This window comes from Pteropus medius, unplaced genomic scaffold (assembly GCF_902729225.1).
Source record: "Pteropus medius unplaced genomic scaffold, Ma_sr-lr_union100, whole genome shotgun sequence".
Taxonomy (NCBI): Eukaryota; Metazoa; Chordata; class Mammalia; order Chiroptera; family Pteropodidae; genus Pteropus; species Pteropus medius.
The window spans coordinates 1,507,293-1,534,147 of record NW_024353790.1 but is presented as its reverse complement, the minus strand read 5'-3'; the positions used below and the strand labels follow the sequence as shown (position 1 = coordinate 1,534,147).

General features: G+C 38.7%; 1 protein-coding gene across 9 annotated transcripts in view; it reads left to right on the top strand.

Moving 5' to 3' along the window:
- The window catches only part of PLEKHG1 (pleckstrin homology and RhoGEF domain containing G1), a 203,936-nt gene that overhangs the window by 142,896 nt on the left and 34,185 nt on the right, over positions 1-26,855 (top strand). For all 9 annotated transcript variants that reach the window (XM_039851337.1, XM_039851334.1, XM_039851340.1 and 6 more), the window contains exons 3-5: positions 5,033-5,133; positions 18,042-18,111; positions 25,368-25,414. In XM_039851337.1, coding sequence (XP_039707271.1) covers positions 5,033-5,133; positions 18,042-18,111; positions 25,368-25,414 — 218 coding nt within the window. The remainder of the gene's footprint in view (positions 1-5,032; positions 5,134-18,041; positions 18,112-25,367; positions 25,415-26,855) is intronic.

Sequence of the window (26,855 nt, the reverse complement as noted above, 5' to 3'; positions counted from 1 at the left end):
TAAAGAATGAGAAAGAACTATACTTACATATAGGAATTACGTGTATTTACATACACTGAGTGGAAAAAGCGAAGTTGTGAATCAAGCATGGAATCTCATTCGACAGATGTAATTATGCCCCAGAAGCATGCAAACTGCAAGAACAAGATGAGGGAGCCCAAGCCATCTGCTGTCTAGGCAAGGTAGGCCCAAAGATAGGCCTTGTTTTCATTTCACCACAAATCCCCAGAGGTTCTTTGAGTATTTTATCTGGGTGTGAAGAACTGCAGCACAGAGGGTACCAGCCAGCCAGAAAGGCCTGGAACCACCCCGCCCAGGCCTCTGGGGGCTCAGCCAGCAGCAGCAGCAGTATGTTAGTTTTGCCTCAACGTCCACCTGGGGAAAAAAAAACCAGAAGGAAGAATGAAAGCTGATCGGTCCTTCTCCCCAGAGGGAGCAGCCCACCTCTCTCCATGCCGCAGCCACATGGAAGAGGAGATGGAGGGTTGGTTTCGTCACTGCCTTTTAATCCACTCACTGCCAGGTGAATGAGAAAATGTCCTGCTGGGAGCTAGGAGACAGCACTCCTCATCCTTGGAGTGGAAGGTGAGAGAGGATAGAGGAGTCCAGACTCCCTTCTCCTGAAAGCCAGCTGCGTCCCTCAGGCACTTACACCGTGACTCTCGCCTTGGCTGGCCTCTTTCTCTCATTCTCTACTTCCAGTTCCTTACCACCCCCCTCCACGGAGGTTATCGAGGACTCGGGCAGGGCTCACCTGTGTGGCTCCCTGGCAGTTTTATGGCTTCTGTTCTACTTTCTTTACTGATGCTGGAATGGTCTTTGGTCTCCTTACATGCATCAGTGGCTGCACCACCTCCAGGGCATGGAAGCTTCTCCACGATCGGTCCTGTCCTCACTGCAGCCTCGACCCCCACGGCAGCCCACCTCCAGGGTCCGCGTGTACGTGCACGCGCCCTGCTCTCCCCAGCCCATCTCAGCTCCTTTGAGTGTCATGGCTGCACCCCGCATTTTGTGACCCCATGCCTCTGTTCACTCTTTTCTGTCTTCCTGGACATTGTCATCTCCTTCCTACTTCTTTCTCTCTATTCAGACTCCTGGTCATCCTTAAAGACTCAGCTCCCCCATCCCCATCACCATCTCTGTAAAGCCTCTCCCTGCTCCAGAATCGACCACTTCCCCCTCTGCCTCCTCTCCCCTGCGTATTGAATATTTTTCAGTCGTGTGGCCTAAACACTGTATTGTACTTATTTGTTTACACTTGTCTTTCAACGATACAGGGAGTTCCTTGGGGGAAGGGATCATGTTTTATTCATTTTTTAAATTCCTAGCTTGTAAAACAAAACTTGGCATGCATCCTCATGTCCTAAAAAATGGAAAGAGGGAGAAGGAGGATTTGTATGAATGAATGTGAATGTGCTTTTAAAGAGTAAGTTGATATACAAGTGTACGTTATTGTAGTTTCCATAGCAACTCAATGCAACACAAGGCATGTGAAGGACAGCTTTTCGGATAAGTAGATGACTATATTCGAGCAAAAGCAGAGGGATTGGAGAAACAGAAAAAGGTGCTTCATCAAAGATAAAGACAAAAAAAATCTTAACTAGAAGTAATATCAAAAGGTTTAGGATTTAGAAGTCTAACAACAGAAATTAGACAAAAAAGAGTAAACCGTAAAATCACTAGATAGAATTTTGAGACGTGTGCACGGTCTAGGAACCGAGCTTTCTTGAATTTGAATTCTATCCCAGTTTCGGATGGTTATCTAGACCAGGTCTTCTCAAACGAGCAATCATGACGGACGTGTGTGTTGGCTTTCCAATCGGTCACACGATGACACTTTTGTAAAATACAATAAAAAAAAAAAAAGAATTACTTGAAAAATAAGACAGAAACAGACACGCAAAATACAGGTACAGATTTGTCATTAGAGTCAACAGATGTCCTTCTGTCAAAATGCTGTAAGAGTTTCCACACGCTCACTCCTAATTCATGTATTTGTTGCAGATCAGTGACCAACGTTTTGCAAACTACCTCCTGTCCATTTACCACATTTCTAATAGCACCAAATCAGACCCTAGTTGGATATTTTCAATAACAGACGTTAAAGGAATGGAAAAAGTTAATGAGGACACTTATGTATAATTCTTACAATGGCGGAAACCTTTTTTTAAATTTATTTTTCGATTACAGTTGACATGCAATGTTATATTAGTTTCATGTATAGCATGGTGATTAGACATTTATATACCTTATGAAGTGCCCACTGCAGTGAGTCTGGTACCCATCTGACATGGTGGAGCTCTTAAGGGCATAAATTGATAAGAAAATAAATACTTTAGGGAAAGTTTTAAGTTGTATAAAAATACTCGGCGGGTGAACAGTTCTTTTTTATGTGTATCCCCACCCCCTCCCCAAAGTAGAGTAAATTCTTGATCCTCTTGGAGAATAATTGTTTTCAATGCAAAGGTTTTAAATTGATCCTTCATTGTTAACTGTAGGGTAGCCATAGGCGCTGACATCAAGCCAATAAAATTAATAAGCAGCGTGACAGGCTCTAATAAATTTCACTGGTGTCTTTACTCTGTCATTTGAGCACAGAATGAGCTGTTATTATCACTGAGCTTCAAACCTCTCATTTTGGCTTCAGAAGATTACAGCTGCTAATGCAGTGCACGCTACAGTAGTTTTCAGTAACTGGTTTAGGGTTAAAGTATCATATTTAAAAGACTTAATTATGATCAGCAGGGGAAACAAGTTGTGGCCATACAACTTTGATCTGTTGTTTAGAGGGGCCTACAAAATTTGGACTCCTAACGATGTATTTTCTCAACAATTTCAGAAAACAAGCATCTTTTAAAATCTAGTTTCTCTACTGCAGACGCTGGGGTTTTGAAACGCTTTCGGTTGGCGATGGGCCATCATTTGCTGGCAATGGGCCACGGTTCTTTGTCTCTTCACCCGACTGAAATTCTTCAATCCCTTTAACTCGGTCTTTTCCTCACATGAAGAATTTAGTTTCAGGTTTCTATAAATGGGCAAGCTTTGCCCTCAGAGTGAGAAAAAGGATTGTTAGTTTTCTCATTAAACCCCACGGCAGTCAACTAGGTGGACTTGGCATTCGAACATTATCTCTGTCCCCTTTTTACATCCTGCTTATTTGGTGCAGATCATACCATCCATCGCCTTCTGGTGTACTTTTTTAATTTCACACTCACCCATACCCTTCTCTTCTACCTTCTTAATTTTGCATATAATGTGTCCTTTTCGAGTGTTGATCAAAGTATTAAGCGACTATCGAATATAAGTGTTCAGTGCAAGTTAAATATTAGCCCATCCTTTTGTACCATGTGTAATTTTATGAAAATAGAAATGACTACGTGTATCTTTTTGAGGAAGTGTAGGTTAGGTTTTACATGTTCAAAATGCTGTTACATCAGTTCTAGCCTTCTTCAGCATTTCTTATTTGGGCATTAACTCTGTAGCCGATGCAGATATGTAAGCTCCTTATAATCGTTCTATGTATAAAAGCAAGGAGGCTAGATCTTGTTCTTACGGGCTTTTAATGTCAACTACACTTAAACCTTGTGAATCTAATTTCTTATTGAGATGACCACTTTCTTAAGAAGAAAAGATGTTACCCCAAAGCTTGTTTCAAAAAAGTTTGCGAACATGGGTTCATGTATGACAATGATTTTAATATTAAAAAACTAGAATGGGAAGTTATTGGATGTCATCTGTGAAATGTGCTACCAAGAAAGCTGATGATGAACCCCTGCCTGTTTTTCATCTACGGAACATAAGCACATGAGGGAGTGAATGTAGGTTTTTAAAAGAGAAGAAACGATTATCTGATGGTTCTTAAGTTTCGGGCTTGCCTTTTGCTAGTGGCATGTAAATCCTATTGTGTTTGTGACTGGACTTTGGAATGAGGTTAGACTGCTGGGATTTTCATGGTCTGGCTGGCTTTTCGCAAGGTTACTTCCTCTAACTGCTGCAGAACTGCCCTGTGACGTTTGGTAGAGGGTCATAGTACATTGTTCAGCCTAGGGCGGGGGATTGTATTTATTTTTTATTTTACGTAGAGTTCTTTTTTTCAAGCATTGCCGAGAGAAGGGGGAACGCTCAGTTATGAACATGAACCTTTCAGCACACGGGGGCAGAAAGCAGTTTCCCTTCTCTCAGCAGTTCGAATAGCTTCTGAAGCAAGTACAGTTAACCCGCTGTGGTCTGAGCCCCAGTTAACTCTGTTTGGGAGCTGTTTCTATGTTAAAACACATACAATTATTTCAGAGTTTTTCATGGCTCATTCACATAGCCTATTAGACAGCATATGTGAGTTAGGTACTTTTTTTTTAAATAAATTGGTATTGAAGGAAGAATTCAGTTCTATAACAACTGATAGCTTTCTGACTTAAAGGTTATGTTTGTAAACAACTCTGTCAAAAAACAAAGAGCAAAAAAAAACTGTCAATTTTTTTCGTTTTATTGAGATATAATTGACATATAACATTGTATTCGTTTAAGGTGTACGACATAATGATTTTATATATATATAACATATAGTAAAATGATTGCCACAATAAGTATAATTAACATCCATCATTTCAGATAGTTAGAGAATTTTTTCCTTGTGATGAAAAACTTTAAGATCAATATTTCTGGTTTTCTCACTCAACGAATTTTAGAGTATTTTTGTTATATAAATCAGTCAAAGAAACAGCAGACAATGTTGTTATGTCAACTCTGATATGGGTAACTGGTCATTAGATTATCCATCTAAGGAAGCTCTGATACATTTGGGGAGGGGAGTAGATAATTAATGTATACTGCACTTTCTCTTTGCTCGAAAACCCCATTCTATACATATTATCATCATTAACAAAAGAGAGACACTGTTTTATCATCGTAGAGTTAATGAGCCCGTTCGTATAATAATTACTTGAAACTGGTATGAAAGATGCATCTTGCATAACTAAAGATGACTTGGAGGAGGACCGCGGTGTTTAAGACATCCTTCTTATTGACTTCATAGGATTACCTTGACTGTATCAGGGACCACACGAAACTCCCTCTGGGGACGGAAGACCGGTTAGCCCTCTTTGGAAATATACGGGATATCTACTGCTTCAACAGGTAAGCGAACGCTCGAAGACTGTCCTCTCGTGGGAACGGTATGAATTTCTCGCAAATGAATGCAGCCTGAGAAAACTTTACCTGTAATCCTCGATTCGATTTCACAGATTTTTGTGGGCTCTCCTGCCATGAAGTCTTCCACCCGGAAGCATTCTTGTTTGTATGTGAGTCTCACATTTATTGGCTATGTCCCGTCTCACTTCGTCCTCCTGGCTCAGAGGACACAGCTGTTTGCCCTGACAGAGAAGCGACACCTTTCTTCCACCACACAATATGAACAGGGCATCCACAAATACATGCTGGCTTAGTCTGCAGCATCCCTACCTCCACTGGATTTTCTGAAATTTTTCTTCTGCCTAGGGACTGGGCAGGACGTAGTAAACACACAATAAATACTTTAAGTCCTAGATATATTAGTTCGGCTTAGTGAATATTTAAATTTTTAATGATTAGTTTAATTCAAACATGTATTAAGTGCCTATCATATAGCAGGCACTGGGCTTAGAAAATTACCATAGTAAACAAGACAGATGGGAAGCTGAAGTGGATGGGGCAGACAAATCAGTTATTATAACACAGCGTGATGCTTTTTGGAAGACCAAGTGGTAGGCAGCTTAAGAGGACAGACTCTGTTTTCCAGCATGTCTGGGTTCACCTCCCAGCCGAGCCATGCATATATCCTTCGGTAAGTCTTTAGAGTAGAATAAGTAACTTCCTCAGTTCAAGTCTTTGCTCACACCTTCCTTTCTCAATGACACTTACGTGGCACCTGCACATATGCTTTACCTGCTCTACTCTATTTCTCCTGGCATTTAGCAATTACTAGCATACTCTATGGTTGACTTTTGGGTTATGTCTGTTGTTTCTTTCCTCCCCACCTCCACTCACAGAACACTGTCCAAGTGCCTAAATTACTGCCCAAGTGCCTAAAATAGTGCCTGGCCTCTAGGAGGCATCAGAACTTCTGTGGAATGAATGAATGAATGAATGAATGAATGAATAGAAAAAATAAGAATATCTACCTTATATAGTTATTGTGAAGCTTCAGTAAACTGAGCCACCTGAAGCGCCTAGCTCAATACCAGCACAGAGGAAGTACCAAAATACTAACCAGTGATGACACTGATCTTGTTTTAGTAAAATCCCATTATAAGGTCCTACAGTGTCCTGCCAGTTGTGTGACTCAACGCAATGCAAATTGAGTCCTCCCTCCCACTCTTGGAGTACAGAAATCTGTATAGGTGAGCTCCTTGAGAGCGGCACCCACATCTCCTCTGCCACCTTTGAGTCCCAAACCCTAGCGCAAGCCCGGCCTCTGGGAGCCATGTTTGTTGTATTATATCAGCTCATCCTTCAATTTTGAAAGCCAAGGCTGTCAAAAATGCCAGCATTTGGCATTTCTCTTGAGAAGCTTTTAAAATCTCTTGGGAAGCTTTTAAAAATATATACGCTCGATCCTACCCCCAGAAATTCTGATTAATTGCTCTGCGGTGGGACCAGGGCATCAGGATATTTAACAAGTCCTCAGATGTTTGTAATGTGCAGCCAGGATTGAGAAACACTGTTTAGATCAAACAAACATAAGAAGAAGAAAATATGAAAGGACATAAAAGAGTCGAATGAGGGGATTTAGAGTCCACGTGTTAGTAATGTGTTGGTGTTAGAGCAGGCCCCATTTAGCGGTTGCTGATGGTAAAGTCCCTCAAGGCCTTGAGTGGCTTCTCCCTCCAGAGCCCATAGTGGCACTGTAACCCTGGAAGAGAGTGGAAGCCTAGATGCTGGGAGGTCCCTGGCATACGCCTCCTGGGGGTTTGGCTGCAAGCTGATAGTAATGACTGTTTATCTAGTGCTTACTTCATGTCAAAACGCAGAGTTTCATGTGTATTATCACCTGATGTGCCTCACTTGGGCTTCTTCGCCTCCAAACCTCCGGCATTTTGCCACATTCCCTACTCCCTGGAGTTCAAATCTTCATGTGTCTCCTAATTTAAAGAAAGATAAGAATGAAGCAGCCACCTGCGTCAACAAGATGGAGCCCAGTCTACAGTAGTTGGAAGACTGAGAAGAACTTTATATTTCTGAGTCTGTTCTCTATTCTTTTCTCTTTGATGTTCTCTGAACGAGGAAGTCACCAGACATGTCTAAAATAACCCGAGTCAGAGAGACCGAGTCCCTGACGATGATGCGTGAGGCATCACTGTAGTGACACAATTATATGTGAACATGTTCATGCCTATCTGTTTTTGTTGATCACATTTACATATCCCTGTACATGCATCATCTCATTTAATCCTCTTAACAGCTCTCTGGGGCAGATAGGATGCTCATCTTCTAGGTGTGTACACATCTGACAGGCGAGGAATCAGTCACACAGCCCTTTGCTCAAGGACATAGAGGTAGACATCTAACCTAGCCTATTCTGACTCCCTGCTTTTGTCAAATCTCTATTGATATCATTATTATTATTTTATTATTTTTATTCCATTATTATTTTCAAGAATATTTTCTTATTAAACTTCTATAGTTGAATCGTCTGTACTATTTTGTCCCTATTCGTTTTTTATTTCTCTTAAATCTGGAGCCTAAATTCGGAGCTCAGACTTCTTTTCTATTAAATTGGATTAAGTAAGAGTATTGATATGACTTTTTATTTTAATGTCTCTTTTGAATCCTTTTGATTTCAAAGATACAACTATTTGGCGAATCTGTGGTTGCGGCTTGAAATAATTTAAAAGTTTCTATTATTAGTTCAGGTCCAGATTTTTCAACATAATATAGTATTATTGTGACCAACTAAGCAAGATTTAAATCTCTAAAATTAGAGAGGGCAAAAAGAAAATGGTTTTATGCTGGCCTGAAAAATTCAGATGACTAGATTTGTTTTTCAGGAAATATTTCCAAAATACAGAAAAGCATAGAGTATTACGATAAATAGCCATGAAGCACCTCCATGGGTATTTATCGTAATACTCTATGCTCAGAGCTTTTTCTTATGCCATATTTGCTTTAGAAATTCTTTAAAGCAGTGGTCCCCAACCTTTTTGGCACCAGGGACCGGTGCTCCACTGAGAATCTAATGCCTGATGATCTGAGGTGGAGCTGAGGCGGTGATGCTAACACTGGGGAGTGGCCGCAAATACGGATGAAGCTTTGCTCTCTCACCTGCCACTCACCTCCTGCTGTGCAGCCTGGTTCCTAACAGGCCACAGACCAATACTGGTCCATGGCCCAGGGTTTGGGGACTCCTGCTTTAAAGCATAAAATCATTACAAATAATGTTGAGGTCCCATGCCCATGTGTGCTCCTCCCAACTGCATTCCACCCTGCGGAGAATGGCCCAGTAACGTGCTGGCAAACTAGTTCTCCAGAGTGAGGACAAGGAGGGGAAACCTGAGTTTTATAGTGTTTGCCAATTTCTATGGTGCAAACACTCCAATCAAGCTAATAACAAGATACTACTGAACATGGAATTAGGAAGAGATAAGAGATAGTAGAACTGGCTCAAGCAAGCCAATATAATCTGGATCAATTTACCACTATAACTATATGTAACTATTATCCAAGACTTGATATTTTATTCCCAAGGATAATTTTGTTGCCCTGACTATATATGTATTTATCTATTTAAAATATATAACATGCTTCACTTATTTCAAACATGGCATAAATTGTGTCAGTTTTACAAATTTTTTTTCACTCAACATCGTTTTTGAGATTTATGGTTCTATTTATTTTAACTACTATGTAATATTCCATTGGGGGACATATTACTTTGCATTTTGCCGATTGCAGTAAGACTAAGTATCCTTTTTTGCTGGCCACTTAGATTTGTTCTGTGAATTTCTGGCTCTTATCTATTGCCATTTGTCTGTTGGTATGCTTCTTTTTCACATCATTTTATGGGAGTTCTTGACAAATTCTGGCTAGCGATTTTTGTGGATTACGTGAGTTGAAAATCATTTCCTACTACGAAGCTTGTATTTTAATTTAATTATGATTTCTTTAAAAGGAAGTTGTGTAATTCATAAGTTTGACTACGCTAAATAAATATACTTTTATAGTATATGGATTTTGTATATGTTTAAAAAATTATCTCCTATGTTCAGTTCATACTTTGACTCTATTGTTTCCCTAAAAATCTTAAAATTTTGCTTTTCACGTATGCCCTTAATCTAACTCAAATCGATGGAAGTATGGTATATGTTAGGAAATCAGATCTTATTTTCATATGACTAGCTGATGGTCCCATCACCACTGGTTGAAAACACATCCTTTCTTTACTGATTTGTAGCTTCACATTCCTCCCATGTCCAGTTTATGTACGTATGGATCCGTTTCGGGGCTCCACATTCTGTTGTGTTGATGTATTTTTCATCTCTACCCTATACCATGTTGTCTTAATTATTATTATTTTATTTTTTATGTTTTTGTTTTTTTAGGTGAGGCAACCCTTGGTTGACCTCACAGATTGCAAGGACCTTATCAGCTTACAATTCCTTATTTTTTTATTTTTATTTATTTTTTCCACCTACAGCACCTGGTTTTCCTAGGCGAACATTGTCTTAATTATTAAGCCCACATTGCTCTTCTACGGCACTGTCTTAGCTTTTCTTGACGCTTTGTACTGTCAGGTGATTTTTTTTTATTAGTATGTCAACTTCTATAAAGAACTCTCTTGAAATTTTTATTGAAATTACATTTAATTTAATGAGTAATTTTGGCAGAATTGACATCTTTGCAATATTGCGCCACCCCATCCATAATCATATCTCTTTAATCAAGCCTTTTTAAAATGTCCTATAATAATGCTTTATATTTTCTCCATCACATTCATACATGTAACTTTTAAAAATTGAATTTTTTGTTATTTTAACTAGAATATATTTTTAATTGGCTATTACTGTCATCTAGAAATGCTTTTGATTTTTGTATGTTCATTCTGTATCCAACTAACTTTCTAATCTTTCACATTCATTCTAATAGTGGATTATAATGTTTTTTTCTTATTATTATCTATGTAGATAATGGTATCTGAAAATGAGGAGAATTTTTTTTTTTTTGTCTTCCTTTACAGTTTTATCCCTTGCGTTTTTTTTCTTTTCTTATTGCTTTGGGTAAGTCCAATCATACAATGTGGATTAGATGTTGGCATCCTTATCTTCATTCTGACATTAGCAGGAATGTTTTAACTGTTTTACCATTAAGTATGATGTTTGCTCTGAGATTTAGATAAACACTTTCTCCTATTTTGCTAAAATATTATTGTCAATAAATATCGAATTTTACTTAATGTTTTAATATGCCCTTAAAAATTAGCATATGATTCATATTCTATTCATAACATGGTAAATTATATTAATAGGCATTTTGGTTTGAATACACATACATTATAGGAATCAATTCTACTTGGTCATGATGTTTTATTTATTTATGTATTGATAAGTTTGATTTGTTTGTATTTTTTAAGAATTTTTTTCACGCGTGTTCATAAGTGACAGTAGTATGTAATTTCTTTCCTTATACTGTCTTTGTTCAATTTTATTATGTAAACTAGATTTACATTGTTATTTCACAAAATCTTCCAACATGAAATGTTTTGGAATACAACCGAGATTTCATTTTTGTTTTCCTTTTTGTAGACAAATCTCTCTTTCTCTCATAATCCCTATGATAGCCTAGATATTTAAGTCTCTGGTTTGGTGTCTGGAAGAAATTCCCCAGTGGTCAGGAAACTAGGTCAGTCAAAAGAAACCACTTTCCCCATTTTAACTTGCCCCTAAAAATTCCAAAACTTTTTTTTTTTTTTTTTACTGCCAACTAAGGAAGAAATGCCAACTGTTTTATACAGCATTGCTCTCTTGGAAGAGAAGAGTTCTCTAAACTGCAATTTGAATCTTTCTTCAAAAGTGAAGAGGGAGGAAATAGAGACTATTCCTCCATACTGAATTTCTATTTTAAAAATATTTTTTAGCAAATTAAAATTATCTAAGTTCTCTTTCTTCTTCAAAGATGGAGTAAAATTTTCATTTTTCCTTCAACTTGTCTTTTTTATTCAGTATACCTATGCAGAGTCACTACTGTGTGTAAAACACTGGGCTAAGTCTAGTAGTAGGATAAAAGTGAATGATTCCATTGTGTAGCAGAGGCAGTAAGTCATATAATCAAGGAATGAACAAAATGCTTTGAGAACTCTGAGGAACTTGCAATTAATTTTGTCTGAGGAGGCTAGTGAAAGCTTCACAGAGCAAGTAACATGTATCTTAAAACATAAAAAGTCATTTGGGCCATTGCTTTTTTTCTCCCTTGAAATATAATTTAGAAATTGAATCATGGGGTACGTGTAACAGTAATGCAGTGAAAGGTGGGGGTAGGTGTATTTTCTTTTAGTGTATTTTCACAGCACCAAAATGTCTTTAACTTCTGCACAATGGTAGAAATATTTTTACCTGCAGGCTCTTTTCATGTGGCCTTTTCAAGGCCAGTGCTAATATGTCCGTGAAATTAATGGAACATTTAGTGCTGTTAACCTCACCCCGTTTTCTGTTCCCATATGCACGTGTGCCTCTGCAGATACAACAAGTTAAAATACCAGCTGACCTAGTTAAATGAGTAGGGAAAGGAAGAGGTGCTTAGAGTCTTGCAGATCGGAAGGAGAGAATCCCCACTCAAGTCACTTGTCACTTGAAGTCAAACTACAGTTTCTGACTTCAAGTCCACATGAGTGGCCAGAGAAAATTTGTGTGTAGTACATTCTGTGAAAGAGAATAGTGTTTTCTCTAATTTCCTGTCCAAACAAGTGACTTGAGCTCAAGTAAAACAAATATATATAAATATATATATATATATTTTTTCTTTCTCATAGTCCTACTCAAAAAGGAGGAAATATTTGGAACAGTTACTCAGGGAAAAGGGAAAATAATCAAAACCTGAAGGTGGGATGACTCTAATTTTAGTTTTGAGTGCAAAACAATCTATATGAGTCATGCCTTCCTGCTAATGTACACATGGAGTTGTTCATGAGTTACGTGATGCAATGAGAAACCCAGTCCCACCCCATTAGGCTGTAACTCTAGAAAGACAGTCCTGTTTGCAATCTTTATGGAGTATCTTCAGTGGCTGATCCACCACATTCCACGGCCCCATTTGTGTGCCCATAGTACATGGCATCTTATTTAATATTTAGTCTTCTTCCTGTTATCTCCCACAATTGTTCATCGAACTCCAGCCATAGTGGCTTCCTTTCTGTTCCTCGCACAGGAACACATGAGGCTAATTCTGCCCTAGACTCACAACCGATTTCTTAAATGACTTTCTCTTCCAACCCTCCCCACTCTCAAACATCACCTTCAGCGAGAGCCTTCCACCACGGCTCCAGTGCCTTTCCATCCACACCCAGCCTCAGTTGCTCCCATCACACTGCCCTCTTTATCTGCTTCATGTTACATAGTACAATGTCCTATTACGTTGGGTTTTCCCCCAGTAAAACCAACACGTTATTATTTTTCACATAAACATTTCTTATTAAGTGATAATGTACTACGGTGTATGATTTTCTATTGTAATTTCATGTAGGGTGTTTTTTGTTTTTTGTTTTTTTAGTGAAATGGGTTTTTACTAGTTGATTTTATTGTGTAAGAATAAGATGAAATCTTCTCTCTTAATGAATTTTTAAGTGTAAAATACATTATTGTTATCTTAGGTACGATGTCGTATAGCAGATCTCTAGAATTTAACTTGTTTAACTGAAGCTTTATGCCCACTGTATAGCAACTCTTGCATTTCCCACACCTTCCAGCCCCTGGTACTCACCATTCTACTCTCTGAGTCTATGAGTTTGACTACTTTAGATTCTTCATATAACTGGAATCATACAGTGTTTGTCCTTCTGTGACTGGCTTATTTCACTTAGCATAATGTCCTCAATTTTCATCTGTGTTATTACATATTGCAGAATGTCTTTCTTTTTTTAAGGGTAAATAATATTTCATTGTATGTATATACTACATTTTCTTTACCCACTCATAGACGTTTAGGCTATTTCCACCTCTTAGCTATTGTGAATACTATTGCAGTGGACATGGGAATGTTCATATCTCTTTAGGATGCGGATTTGATTCTTTTGAATAAATAACCAAAAGTGGATTGCTGGATCATATGGTAGTTCCATTTTTACTTTTTTGAAGGATTTCCATACTGCTTTCCATAGCAGCTGCACCATTTTGCATTCCTACCAACAGTGTACAAAAATCCATTTCCTTGCATCCTTGCCAACATTTGTTGTCCTTTGTTTGATATTGTGCTGTTCATTTACTTAATTATTAACACTTATCACCCCTGATCAGAACATAAGCGCCATCACACAGGGCCTTTGTCCATGTTCTTTGCCTATAAGCTCAGGGTCTGTAACAGTGCCTGACACAGGAAGATTTCAATAGCCACTGTGTTGAATGAAGAACAAACCAGGCGTTGGGCCAACTCTATCAGGATGACAGCCCTGATGGCAAGAAAAGGGAAATCCCATTTCTTCCTCCTCACTCTTCCCATTTTTAGTATGTTTTATCCTATTTTAGAAAAGAGTTATAAAGGAAAACTGGCCGAGTGACTCGAACAAGGCCTCCCAGGTAAGCCATACCACATCTATGACACCATGATGCAGAGTTTAGCCCTTAGCTTTCTTGAATTGATCAGCAAACAAATCTTTCAACAGACGTGTTTATAATAGAGTACAGGACTAGAATTCAGAGCCCCGATACTAACCTCAGCTGTGGCCATTAGATATTAGCTGTGTAACCTAAGGTAAGCCTCCTCCTTTTTATGAGCCATGGTTTCCCCACCTTAAAATTAGAGGTTGGGACTGGAAGGTGTCTGAGCAAACTCCCAGCTGTGCGGTTCTTATGCAATGAATGCCAATCATTTATTTACACATGAGCTTTACCTAGAGCCTGGGTGGGTCCCCTGCGACACTTCTTCCTACCAGCAAGTCCACTCTGGAGATGAAATTAAAGCTCATTGGGGAGCTTGATGAGCATAACATTTAGAACACAGGGAGTTAAGCATTGTCAGGAGTATTTCTATTAAGCTATGAGAAGTAATATGATGGATTCTGGTCAAAATTCTTCTGGGCTCAGAAAGAGGATTTATATTGAAAGACCTGGATACAAAACTTATATCCAGAGTACTTCATCCTCCAGTAACAGAAAACACTGGTCCAAAATGTTGATTCTTTGGCTATTCTTTTCTTTCAACCTTTTATCTTCATCCAATGTTTAGGTTCCAATGATTAGATTTCAACTGTGTTTAATTTAATCATACCCATCTTTCTATAAAAGGTTTTGTTTTGTTTTAATCTGTATAAGAGTTTATTTGAGCCAAACTGATGACATATACTGAGGAGCCAGATCTCAAGTTCTCCTATAAAGATATTAATATAAATGTCAGAACTACATTTTTCCAAAATAAAAATAATCTTACAAAGAGAATGTTTTTATGGGAATATTAGGAAAGAATGTTTGAAATTGGGACTATCCTGAACCATGCATTGGGTGGAAGATCCTTTCAAAGTACAAGACAGATCGATGAATTTTAAAGTAACAGAGTATAGTACATTGATATGGTTCTAGACTCCAACAAATATAGAAGAAACTACCACTTGTTGAGTTCTAGTGTGATTTCCAAGAAGGATATCCATACTTATCTGAAGAGCTATTAAAATATTCCTTCCTTTTCGAATGACATGTATATGAGGCCGGATTTCTTTGCTATATACTTCAACCAACAGATTGAAACAGACTGAATACAGAAGTAGATGTGAGAATCCATCTGTGTTAAAGTAGACATTAGAGATTTGCAAAAATGTAAAACGATACTATTACCAATATTTTTTGATTTTATAGTTATTTTTCACAAAAAGTTATTTATAGTAGCATATAATTAGATTTATTATTAAATGTACTGATTTTTAATTGTTTTAATTATCTAATATAGGAAATATCAATAGGTATCATTCACGTAAAGAACGCTTAAGAGCATAGAGGTATCATTCACATAAAGAACTCTTAAGAGCATAGACAGGTTCTAACACCTAAAGTTTGAGAACCACTGCCTTGAGTGAGGAGCACCCCAAGACAAATTCTGCTTCTGCAAAGTTTATGTTCAGCATTGTGGTGCCTCATCTGCAAATAGAAAAGGACAGACGAAGATCCCCAGATACTTGGGGAAAGCCTCTAACGTGAATGACAGAAGCCATCATGATCCAACAGAAAAGGGAGCTCAGCAAAAAGCAAGGAACAGGCAAGAGAAGTCCAAAATAATAACAACAACCCCACCTTCGGAGATGAGAGAATATTTTACATTGTAAAATAAGAACAGAAACATCCAAAGAGCTTATTTAAAAAAAAAAAAACTTTGAAATTAAAAATCAGATATTAAAAATGAGAAAATTCAATAGAAGCGATGGAAAATAAAGATGAAATTTCCCAGAAAACAGAACAATAAATAAGAAGAGGGAAAATAAGAGAAGAAGAATAAGAAAACGTAAAGTATCCGACCAGGAGATCTAAAATGGGAATAACAGCAGCTTCAAAAAGAGAGAGAGGAGAAAATGGAGAGGAAGACATACCAAGGACATGATTTAGGGACAGAGATTCCTTTCCTTTTGGTCCCAGGATCAGTACACGCTAACAAATTACCAAAAAGACGTTTTGCTTACCGTGATAGATATTAAAACTGAGAAGTTGTTAAAATATCAGTTTATTCAATAATATTAATAAACCCACAGATTTTTAGGAAAATGATTTTACTACTCTTCTCACTAACATTTTTGGTACATAGGAGTTGTTTTTATAGTTTACAAATCTCTTTACTGTCGGACTTACAAGAAGACAGCTGGATTGTCATACCTGCTTCTTCTTTCTCTCCATTAGGATATCACAGATCATGTAGCCTCTGGAAATGTCCATCATACTCTCATGAGAGAATGAGAATGTAGTGTCTAAGTATGTTTATGAAAATAGTGGCCTTCTGAACCTCCTGAAGGGGTCTCAGGAACCCAGGAGTCACTTTGAAAACTGACGTTTTAGAAAATTTCTCAAATGTTCAAACTGGCTTTGTCTGTGAAAAAAGACCCATCTCGAGGCCTCTCATCACACAGTCGCAGAATTATGTCAACAAAAAGAAAACTCTCAAAGCTTCCAGAATAAAAAATAAGTCACACGAAACCTGGATCGTGGATCAAAACGATACTATTCTCAGCAGCATTGGAATTCATGAGGCAACATAGTTTCCCAAATACTCAGAGAAAATGACTTCCAATCAAGAATTCTATATCTATTAACATTATCAGCCAAGTGTGAAGGGAGAACATTTTGAAATAAGAGTCTCAGAAAATGTACTGCTGCAATAAATCACCCCTACTCAGAAAGCTGCTGGGTGTTGTAATCTCCCTGACGAGGGAATACATCTGAAATGGTATCTGAGAAACGAGGCTTCCAACAAAGAAGCTAGAGAAAGGATGTTGTCGGGGTGCTGTTGGAGACAGTGCCCAGCAGGCCTGGAGGGAAACCTGTTCAAGTGAGAACCGAAAGATGGAAGGCTATTGGAGGGAGGTCACCAGGAGAGAATGCAACCGATAGATGATCTGATGAAAAATTTATGCAATCTGAGGAGAAACCAGAGTGTATAGATGATCTGATGATTGAAGACAGACGAACGTTATACTTCTGGCACAAAGTCTGAGGGTAAATTAGAGGTGTGTACTTTGATACAAAGCAATATATATATATATGCTTTGTTTTGTACACGCACACACACACATGCACACACACACACATATGTATCTCTGAGACAATTTTAACTCGAGGGAAAACGTGGTTATACCAGAAAGGAAATGTAATTATGGTATATACTGTAAGGCTCAGCTGAAAATAATATTTACATAGTTCTAAAAATGTAAGCTTTAATTTTAATCAAATTTCATAACAGAACTTGTTGAGAATTGGAGGAGGGCAAATTTGGGGGAAATTCGGAAGCAAATAATATCTAAAACTGAAAAATAATGAAAATGTACTATCAACGTGTTTAGAAATTTGGAAACATGTTTCTAGCAGAAACAGCTAGAACTGAAAATGCTTCTAGAGAGCGGAAGTCAAGACTAGGACGCAGAATGCAGGAAACTGCTTGTTTTTATTATTACTCCTATAGAACTACTTAACTTTTTATTGAATATTTAATACACAGCTAATTAAAATAAACACTTAACATAGTAAAATATATGTTAATACAACTTGTATGGAGTGCAATTAGGAAATGTGTTAACATTTGCACTGAGAACACCCTCTGACCCAGTAATTTCATATGTAGAATTTTATCCAACCGTGGGAAATTCGTTAAATTAATTACAGTACAGCCACATGATGAATTATAATGAAAGTTACTTCAAATTTACATCCGAGAAAAGGTATTTCCTCTCCTACATATCTTTCCTTTAGAGCACTAGCCCTTCCAATGGAGTCCAAACTCCGAGAGACCAGAGAGCCTATGTCACTTTGTTCTCTGACATATTTGCTCTTAGTGCCTTGCAAGTACTTTGTAGCTAGACAGCTGTTTGGTGAATGAATGAGTGTGTGTGAACACGCATGTGACAGTGACAAACATCTAGAAGACTTAAATGGTAGTCAGGGCTAATCTCTGGGTGAGTTATAAATCAGGCCTGTGTTTAAATTCCTGCTCCATCATGACCTTGGGCAAGTCCCTTATCTAAGCCTTGGATGTAATGATAAGAGGTCCTCAGTTATCCAATTAAGTCTGATTTCTTGTAAAAACCAAATAAATGTTTAGACTTCTAAGTTATGTAAAATGTTCTCAACCGTAAGACTCCTATCTAATATTTTCTATTATTTTTTTTTCGTTAGCGAACTCCTGCAAGATTTAGAAAACTGTGAAAATGATCCCGTGGCCATAGCAGAATGTTTCGTGTCCAAGGTAAGCAGAAGTCACCTTCCTGGGCCAACTGAGACAGGTACAGAGTACAGACTGTCTTCACTTTAAAGTTAAAGTGACTCGTTTGTTCCATGTTGGGTGAAGTGAGCCACTAAGCTCAATCACTCTTTTTTTTTTTTTTTTTTAACCACCAAGGGAAAAAAATACTGTTATTGTTCTCAATAAGTTAGGAAATACTAACTTAGTAGTTGTCCCTGGAACTTATGTACTAATTGAATGATGTTATTCATCTTTCCTAGAAAAAATCTTTAAATTAAGAGAAGAAGAGTCCAGAATAGAAGAATATTAGAAAAATAAATATGTATAAAATACAACCAGGCCAGTGACAAAAATCTGTTAGAATATAAATATTTTATATATAAAATATATGGCGCTAGCCTCGGCTACATAATTCTCATTTTGGAGGATAAAGAGGGGCAGAATTGATCTCTTTCATCTTCAAAATGCACCCTCATTGTCCTACATTTTTCTTAAGCGGCATTGATGGTTTAGAGATACACAAGGAAAGGACTTGACTTTTAAAGCGTAAATGACAGCTGGTTCGTACTCTGTACCTGGATAGGAGACACAATTCAGAGACATTGAAGACAACCCTTCACGGAGTTGCTTTCTCCACACGCTACTACTCTGTATAGAATCCTAAGCTTTTCTGAAAAATTCCACAGCTTCTGTTTGGAAAACCTCTAGCAGAAAATATTTTGAAGCAAAACTTTGTGCGATTTCTGCCGTTGTGGTTTCACACGTCCGAAGGTTTAAGCAAAGTTCACAGCAAAGCTTTTGGACCAGCTGGGAATTAGCACCTCGTTTAGAGCTCTGAAGTCCAGTGGGAACTTGGAGATGTCCTGCCAGCCTGACCTGGCTCTGGACTTCTTCCGCAGGGTCATTTATGACGGCTGCAGATCCCTCCAATGGTTTTGAATCCAAGCATAACACTCTGGGTTTTATTAAAATGTGGTTTCTTAAAGGCCCTGTGTATAAAACACTGCTGACTTTGTGGGTGGGTATGGGTGTCTGTGTGTTAACTTGTGAAGTGTTTGTGCACACATTCTTACCCTCCCAAGTCTTTTCGCAAGTTGCCTGTGTCATAATTAATTCTTCTAAAGGGTAAGGAATTGAAAAAGAGAAGGAAAATGAAAGCGGGAGGAATGGGTAAAAAGATATGCCAACTATATCAAAAAATGTATGTTAAAATAACCACAGCACATAAACAACATGGAGGCTTTTGGAAGCGTTTGGGCTTTTACTGGTAGCTGTAATCACAAGTTGATTAAAGACGGTCCAGCATATGCTTAGCTCTGGCTTAATTATTCACATAAAAGTTTGTTTATGTACCATGTTGCCAACTCCCAAATCTTATTTTTTATTGTAATATTGCCAAGTTTAATTAGAAGACCGACTTCAGCACTCCACACTCTCACATGTGAGTAGGGAATTGTGAGGGAGTGTTTGGTTCTGGCACAACGTGCTTTTCACTCAGCACCCTGACATTTAGAAGATGTTAGGTTTTCTGAAACACAACCAGCTGCTCAACTCTGGGGAGGAATGGAAAATTGCTTTAATTGAGAAGTCATTAATGAAAGAAATGAAGCTGGCAGTTGACTTCATCCTTTATCTGAATCACTGGGGCTCACACAGAGATTTATCTCTGACCTCGCTTTTGCGGTCTGTGTAGGTTACAGGAATCTTTGCTGACGAGAGGAGAACTCAGTACGTACTTCTTACATGCTGCTCGTAGAGACAAACTAGGGGCACAGAGGCCATCTCTTCAGAGATAAAGATAAAAGGTCCCTACTGGGCAGGCCACGCTGTCTCCTACCTGAGCATCTGTCTGCTCTTAGGACTCTGGAAACACCTGGAACAAGTTTACCTCTGTTACTTGCCTTCACCTCCACACTCATTTCCATCCCTTATTTCGACCGTCAGCTTGGCTGACCCTGGCCAACATGTAGTGGGCAGGCAAAGTTCATCTTAAGAGACCCAACCTGCCCTTATTAACCTCACCCTCTCCCTTGATGCATGGCCTTCCTCCCCACGGGCGCCTTCGTCCCTTCAGTGCCCAGACACGAACATACAAGTGCGTGTGCATGTGACACACGCACCACCCTCTAGTGAAAGCATCCCCAGGAAAGAGCTGATACCCAGTAGTCATGTCACAGGAGTGACTTCGGATCGATGTTCGCTTATCAAAGTGCTATTTACATATCAAACCTTTCTCATAATGTCCAGTGAAAATTTCTCAGGAATCAGTGTGTGCGCTGTGTGTAAAAGCAGCAGGTGTGAGAGAGAGAGAGAGAGAGAGAGAGAGAGAGAGAGACGGGGAAGGGAGAGAGAGAGATCCTGTGGCAGAAGAAACCCTCAAATCATACAAATTTCTAACTCTGGTTATTTATTTAGTAAACATTTGAGTGCCCTATGTGCTCAATTGGCCAGCCCTGACTAGCTTATATTTTTGTTCTTTCGTAATTAAACGTCTCATTTCTACATCATCTCTAATTGCAATTTGAGAGATTTGAGTAATCAGAAAGAAATTCTGTTTTTGCATAATTTCGTATCATGGCCTTTTTTCCTGTTTCTGAAAAAGGATTTGGACTGGCATATGTCATAAAGTAATGGGCATTTAAGGGTTAACTAAGTAGGGGCTTTTGATTTTTGTAGGAAACTATTGTTTGAATTGTCCACAGATCTTATAAAACTAAGATCATATATGCATTTGATTCTGTGTTAAGAATATATAGCTGTTTTAAATCAAAACTCTCTAAGGTAGCAATGGAGCCATGATGTCATAAAATGCACAGAAATTAAATTGCACAGAAGTCTTGAGGCTTTATCAGGGACAGGTCTGTGTAGGTCAAAAATATGATGTAATTTAGACATCTTTTCATTGAGGCTATTGTTTTTAAGTTGGGTGTTTCAAATGATCTTAAACTTCTCAAAATCTGAGGAAAGTCAGCCTGATAGTGGCCAGTCCCAGGTTGAGTGTGGCCAGAAGCAGGAAGGAAGAAGCAAGAAACAGAATGTGTGAGCAAACCCAGAGAAAGGCTCCAGTCTGACACTAATTTACAGGAAGACCTCGGGCAAATCATTTTACTTTTCTTGTCCACGGAGCCAGGGCTGGATACTCCAGTGCCTTCAGGAGCTAAACGGATGAATGCCGTGCATGAACAGGCCCAGGTGGAGGTTGTAGACATTTAGGTATTGCCTGATCTTCTGGGGATATAAGTGTCATGTGAACCTGTGGGCCCAGGGCCAGTGGATCTGGTACTTTTTCAGGAGAAGCCAGAAATCAAGATATTTTTATCTTCTAACTTTTAGAAGTTGGCAACTCATATCGATTTTTTTTTTACTAAAAAAAAAAAGTACTATGCTTGAAAATTTGGCAGCTTACTAAATTGGTGAAGCCATGGAGAAACAGCACTCCCGTAGTTACGGGAAAACAAAATGGCCCAGAGCCTGTGGAAGGAAATCTGGCTACATCTAGTGCAGTTGCATCTGAATTCACCCTTTAATCCAGCAATTCGACTTCCAGATATCTACTCCAAAGATACAGTGTCAAAATTCTTTGCAGTAATAATTGTTACTATATACATGTATATAAAATATGGAATATTATGTATAGTATACAAACAAATACATGTTTAGAAATATACAATATATAGAAATAGCCCAAATGTCCATAAACAAGGAGCTGGTTGAATGAACCATAGTATATTCACATAGTATTATGAAGCAATAAAAGCAAATGAAGAATAAATAGTACTACCAGGGAGGGGCAGGGCAGGGCAGGGGGAGTTGATAAAAGTGTTTATGGCACTGTAATTCTCAAAGTGTGGTCCCTGGACCAGCAGAATCTAGGAATTGTTAGAACGCAAATTCTAGGGCCCCACCTCAGACCTGCTAAATCAGAGACTCTGGGGTACAACCCAATATCTGTGTTTTAACAAGCCCTCCAGGTGATTCTGAAACACACTCGAGTTTGCAAATCACTGGTATAACTTGTTTTTATATATCTAGAAATGGGTGAGGATATATATCTATATTTAAATTCATATGAACTAAGGAATGTGTTTTATCTTTAAAAAACACCTAACTCTGTCCACTGAAAAGGCCTAGAAATAATAATTAACTGAGTGGCAAGAACATCCCTAATGCTCAGATCGTGATTTCCAAATACTACTTCCTACCAAAAGGAACCAAGATTGCGTGAAAAATGAGCATGGGAAGGAAATGCACAGGATGGTCTGGAGCACATTGTCACACTAGAAAACGAGGAAGTTCCCAGAAGCTGTAGGTCAGGTCACGAATGCTCAGGGAGAGGCTCCTAGTGGTCAAGGATGGATCCCTCTGAGTATCGACAGAGATAATTCACTCAAAATCCTGAAAATCGTTAACTGTGTTTATATTCATGAATTCATCATGATATTTAAAAAGCCAAGCCCTGGGGAAGGGGGAAAAATAAAAAAATAAAATGTTAAAAATGAAATAAAATAAATTAAATAAATTTTTTTAAAAAACCATAAATAAAAAGCCAAGCGCTTTGCAGAGCGCTAAAGAAACAATGCATTATTTTGAAAACTGAAAAGAATTGAGTGTATATCCTGCCTTTCTCATGCAAACCACAGTCTGTGGGGTAACAAATAGTTACGATAAGGAAGTTCTCTTTTTGGAAAAATTTTAATGAAGAAGTGAAGAAATTCTAGTAATAAATGAAGAAGGAATAGTAGAGTTAGAAATACCACCATTTTGCAACCCACGATGAATGAATAGATCTAGAATATAATCACCAATGGTTATTAGCATCGCAAAGAGAGAGACAACCAGCCAATGTGCCTCCTGATGGAAATCCAATACAACTTATGATATATTTGTGACAAATTATGGAACCTAAATGTGATCAAGCCCCTATTAAACCACAATGGGTGCAGGGGACAAGGGACCATAGTAAAGGAAATCATAGGGATATAATCAGCAAAATTGAAACTGAGGGAAACTCTACAGGACAAACCATCTCGTTTCTTCAAAAACTAAGTTGCAGGAGAGAAGAAGATAGAGGGGGAACTTACAGATTAAAAGAGATTTAAGAGTTAGCAACCAGTGGCTGGGTGTAGACATCATTTGGATTCCAAATCAAACAGGCAAATTATAAAAGAAAGGAAAGAAAATTAAGAAAATAGATATGAACAGTGACTGATGACCTTTCATGATTTTATGGAATTATTTAAATATGATAATGGCATCAAAATGATGCTACCTTTTAAAGTCCTTGTATTAGAGATATATACGAAAGTATTTGCAAGTGGAATGACATGTCTAGAATTTGCTTCACAGTGGTGGGGAGGCAGGGGAATAGGTGGACACAAAGAGTTAATGATATTCAGATTGGGTGATGGCTGCTTGGGGACTCATCATAGCATCCTCTGTGCTTTTATATGTGCTTGAAACTTTCTATAATAAAAAAAAAATTCATCCTAGTTGAGTTTAACAGAAAGGATTCTACATAGAAATTCCTTTTAAATCAGAAAAAAAGTTAATTAAAGCTTTACAGTTCCAAAACATAAATTAAAAGGCACTATCTGGGAGTCACGTGTGAATCCAGCATGAAGCGGTTTAAAAAGTAAAAGGAAGTAAAAAGTCAGAAAGAGCAGATTGTGAAACACACCAAAATAGTCTGTGGCTCTTTTTCAAAATGTAATACCATTTTAGAGTTTACAAGAGCTAGTCATTCATTGGCCTTGAGTTGTTTATTCTGACTGAGAGTGTTACAATCGGAATTTTAAAAACCTAACCTCTGCCACCTCACCCACCCATCTGCATACTTCTTTCTCTTGGCAGTCTAGGGAAAAATTGTCAAGGACTTTGAAATCGGCCAAAAAGATTACTGGGAATAGAACTAGAAAGCCTTCAGTATTTTCCAATTTACCCTTCTAAATTACATGACTCAATGGGGTCTCTGCACCTTTCACTGTCTTGGAACTAGTTTACAACTTTGTAAATTGTAGATAATTGATAGTAAGGTACAGTAAGTGATCTTGACCACAGACATGGAAATGAATACTGTCCCGTAGAGAGACAATTGATTTCTTTACCCGCCCATCTTTTTTGGAAAAAGCCAGTTTTGCGACATTTGTAAATTCATTTCAGCATTCATTCCCCACTGACCTAAGTGCAATAGTTTTACTTCTTCTTTGATCCAGTCATAAGATTTTACTGCTTTCCTCATTAATTAAGAGGTTAAATAAAATTTTTGACAGTGTTTATGTTATATTTGCATGGAAGTCATGGTTTTACCTTTTTAAAAAATTATCCCTTAAGAGAAAAAAGTATTAATATTTCCCAATATTTGATCATATGATTAGTCATCTGAAAGACTAAGAGATACTAGGGAGCTGGGAATATGGTTGTGGGGAAAGGCGAGAACCCCACATTTATTGCATTTGAAGCATTGCTGCCATGCTAGGTGCACACAGGTGAGTAGACTTGGATCCTGCCCTCAAATAATTTTCAACATAATAGGAGAGAAGGGGATTCGGTAGTGTAACAAATATTATGGACCAGATGAACATAATATGGTCTTTGTCCTACTGGAACTCCAGCTAAACTAGGAGACAGACAGATACACAGAAAATGTCACTATCATTTGGTGCATGTGACAAGAGAGATGAGTATTGGGTGTTGTGAAGCCCAGAGTTGGAACATTTGACTCGGCCCGCGAGCTCAGGGAAGGCCTCTTGGAGGAAGTCAAGCCTAAGTTCAATGTTGAAGGATATATTATGGCTCTCCAGTGAAAAAGGTGGAGGGGATAGTGGGCAGAGGTAACTGCATGCACAGGAGCTTGAAAGCATGTCGCAGCTTTCTCATGCCCCGCATATACTTCCAATATGTTCTTACCACGTGATCGTTAAATTATCTACTCATATTTCTCTCCCACACTACAAATCCATTGGAGGACTGTGAGCACCTGGGCAGAAACCTTATTTTCTTCCTCTGCCTATTTCCCTACAGATTCACCTAACACAGCAGATGTTCGATAAGTGTTTATTGAACTCAAATGAGTTCAAGTGCATGTGGATCCCAGGCAGATAAAAAGGCACAGATGATTGCCACAGGGGCTCAGGAGACAGGCCCATGTGATCATAGAAACAAATTTAGAGGCGTGAATGCTGTTTCTTCTTATTGTTTTGAAATGGACACTGATGTTTCTGCTTTTTTTGCCTATAAAAGTCTCTTTTGTTTCCTTGCAGAGCGAAGAGTTCCACATTTACACCCAGTATTGCACTAACTACCCGAGGTACGATACGCACTCTGAGTGTTCAGAGCACTTTTGTTCACGTTCATGTTGTTTCAAGTCATTTGGTTTAATATATGTTGATATGAGGCGTTATGTGCTCCCCTGTGCTGACTGCTGTGGGGAAATGGGAAAACACTCTGAGAACGATTACAGGGGTACCAGGTATTGATCCATTCGGGCTTTGGGGCTCCTGTCACAGCCAGTGGAGGGGAAAATCTTGAGAGACCTTAAAGGAGACCCAAAAGATGGTTAGGTGTCCTTCCATGGAAAACTAAGTAAACCGGTGTGTCTGCCTAGAAGTCTGGTCTATTAACCCTTTTGTATTTGTGCCATGTCTTTAAAAATATGGAAAGCACTGCTAATGAGTTTCTATAATCTAGCTGGAGAGAAAATATGTTGTATTTTTGCTATATAAGTTCTATGAACTGTTTTAAGTTTTATGGAGTTCAGAGAAAGGAAAGCTTAGGTGAGAGAGGGCTCGTGATCTCTCCTGGATCTTAGCTTCAGTGTTTCTTACACTGGGGGTGCTAGCGGGGGGCGAGGGGAGCAGTTTAGGAAGCACCCCCTGGACAGTATATTGACCATTTCAGTGAAGGAGTCAGGCCTAAGACCGTGAGTCATACTGCTGAAATTTCTTCTTTGTGCAAAAGACATTTACTGAGCACTTATTGATTCCCAATCACTGTGTTAGATGCTGTAAATACAAAATGTTGTTGAACGTCACTTTCCCAGCAATCCAGAAATATCGAGGGATTAAGGAAAAGCAGAGCAGCCATCACAGCGCTGGGCACGTGATAGGTTCTCAGCCAGTGTTAGTTCACCTTCATCGCTGCTCCATCCTCGTCATGTGGATGAAGTAATGAGGCTCCAGGAATGAGGCTTATTGATTTTATAAGGGTCACATAGCTCCTGAGCGATCCTGCTAGGATTCTGCAACCTCAGACCTCGTGCTACTACATCCTTGTAAGGCTTCCGAAGCTGGGCGATTCCACCCCCAGCATCCCCCATGCCTTTTGACTATAGTTTTCCCACATGATCGGCAGGACTGGAGTTGTTATCCCAGCGACCAGCCAGGGAGCATTTTAAGTGCTCTGCATCCAGCCTTGGTAGAGACACAGCCCTGAGGATCAAGCAGGTGGTAGAACCTACCTGGAAGAGGAGCCAGCAGGCTGAGCCCCTGATGCTACTGCAATAAGGAACAACAGATGGGCCCCCTGCCCAGGAGTGGCCCTAGAAAACCAGTGTGGATGAAAAGGCATGAAGCCCGAGACCCAGACTTCTTGATGGCGAGACACTTTCCACTGGAGGATTTTAGTCTCCTCCTCTAGATATCGGTCAGCATATCAGGCTGTGGTGACTTATTTGGTTGGTGGCCATGCTTTTCCCAGATTTCCCTAAAAACAAAACAAAAACCTACGGGCAGATTAGTACACTTATCACC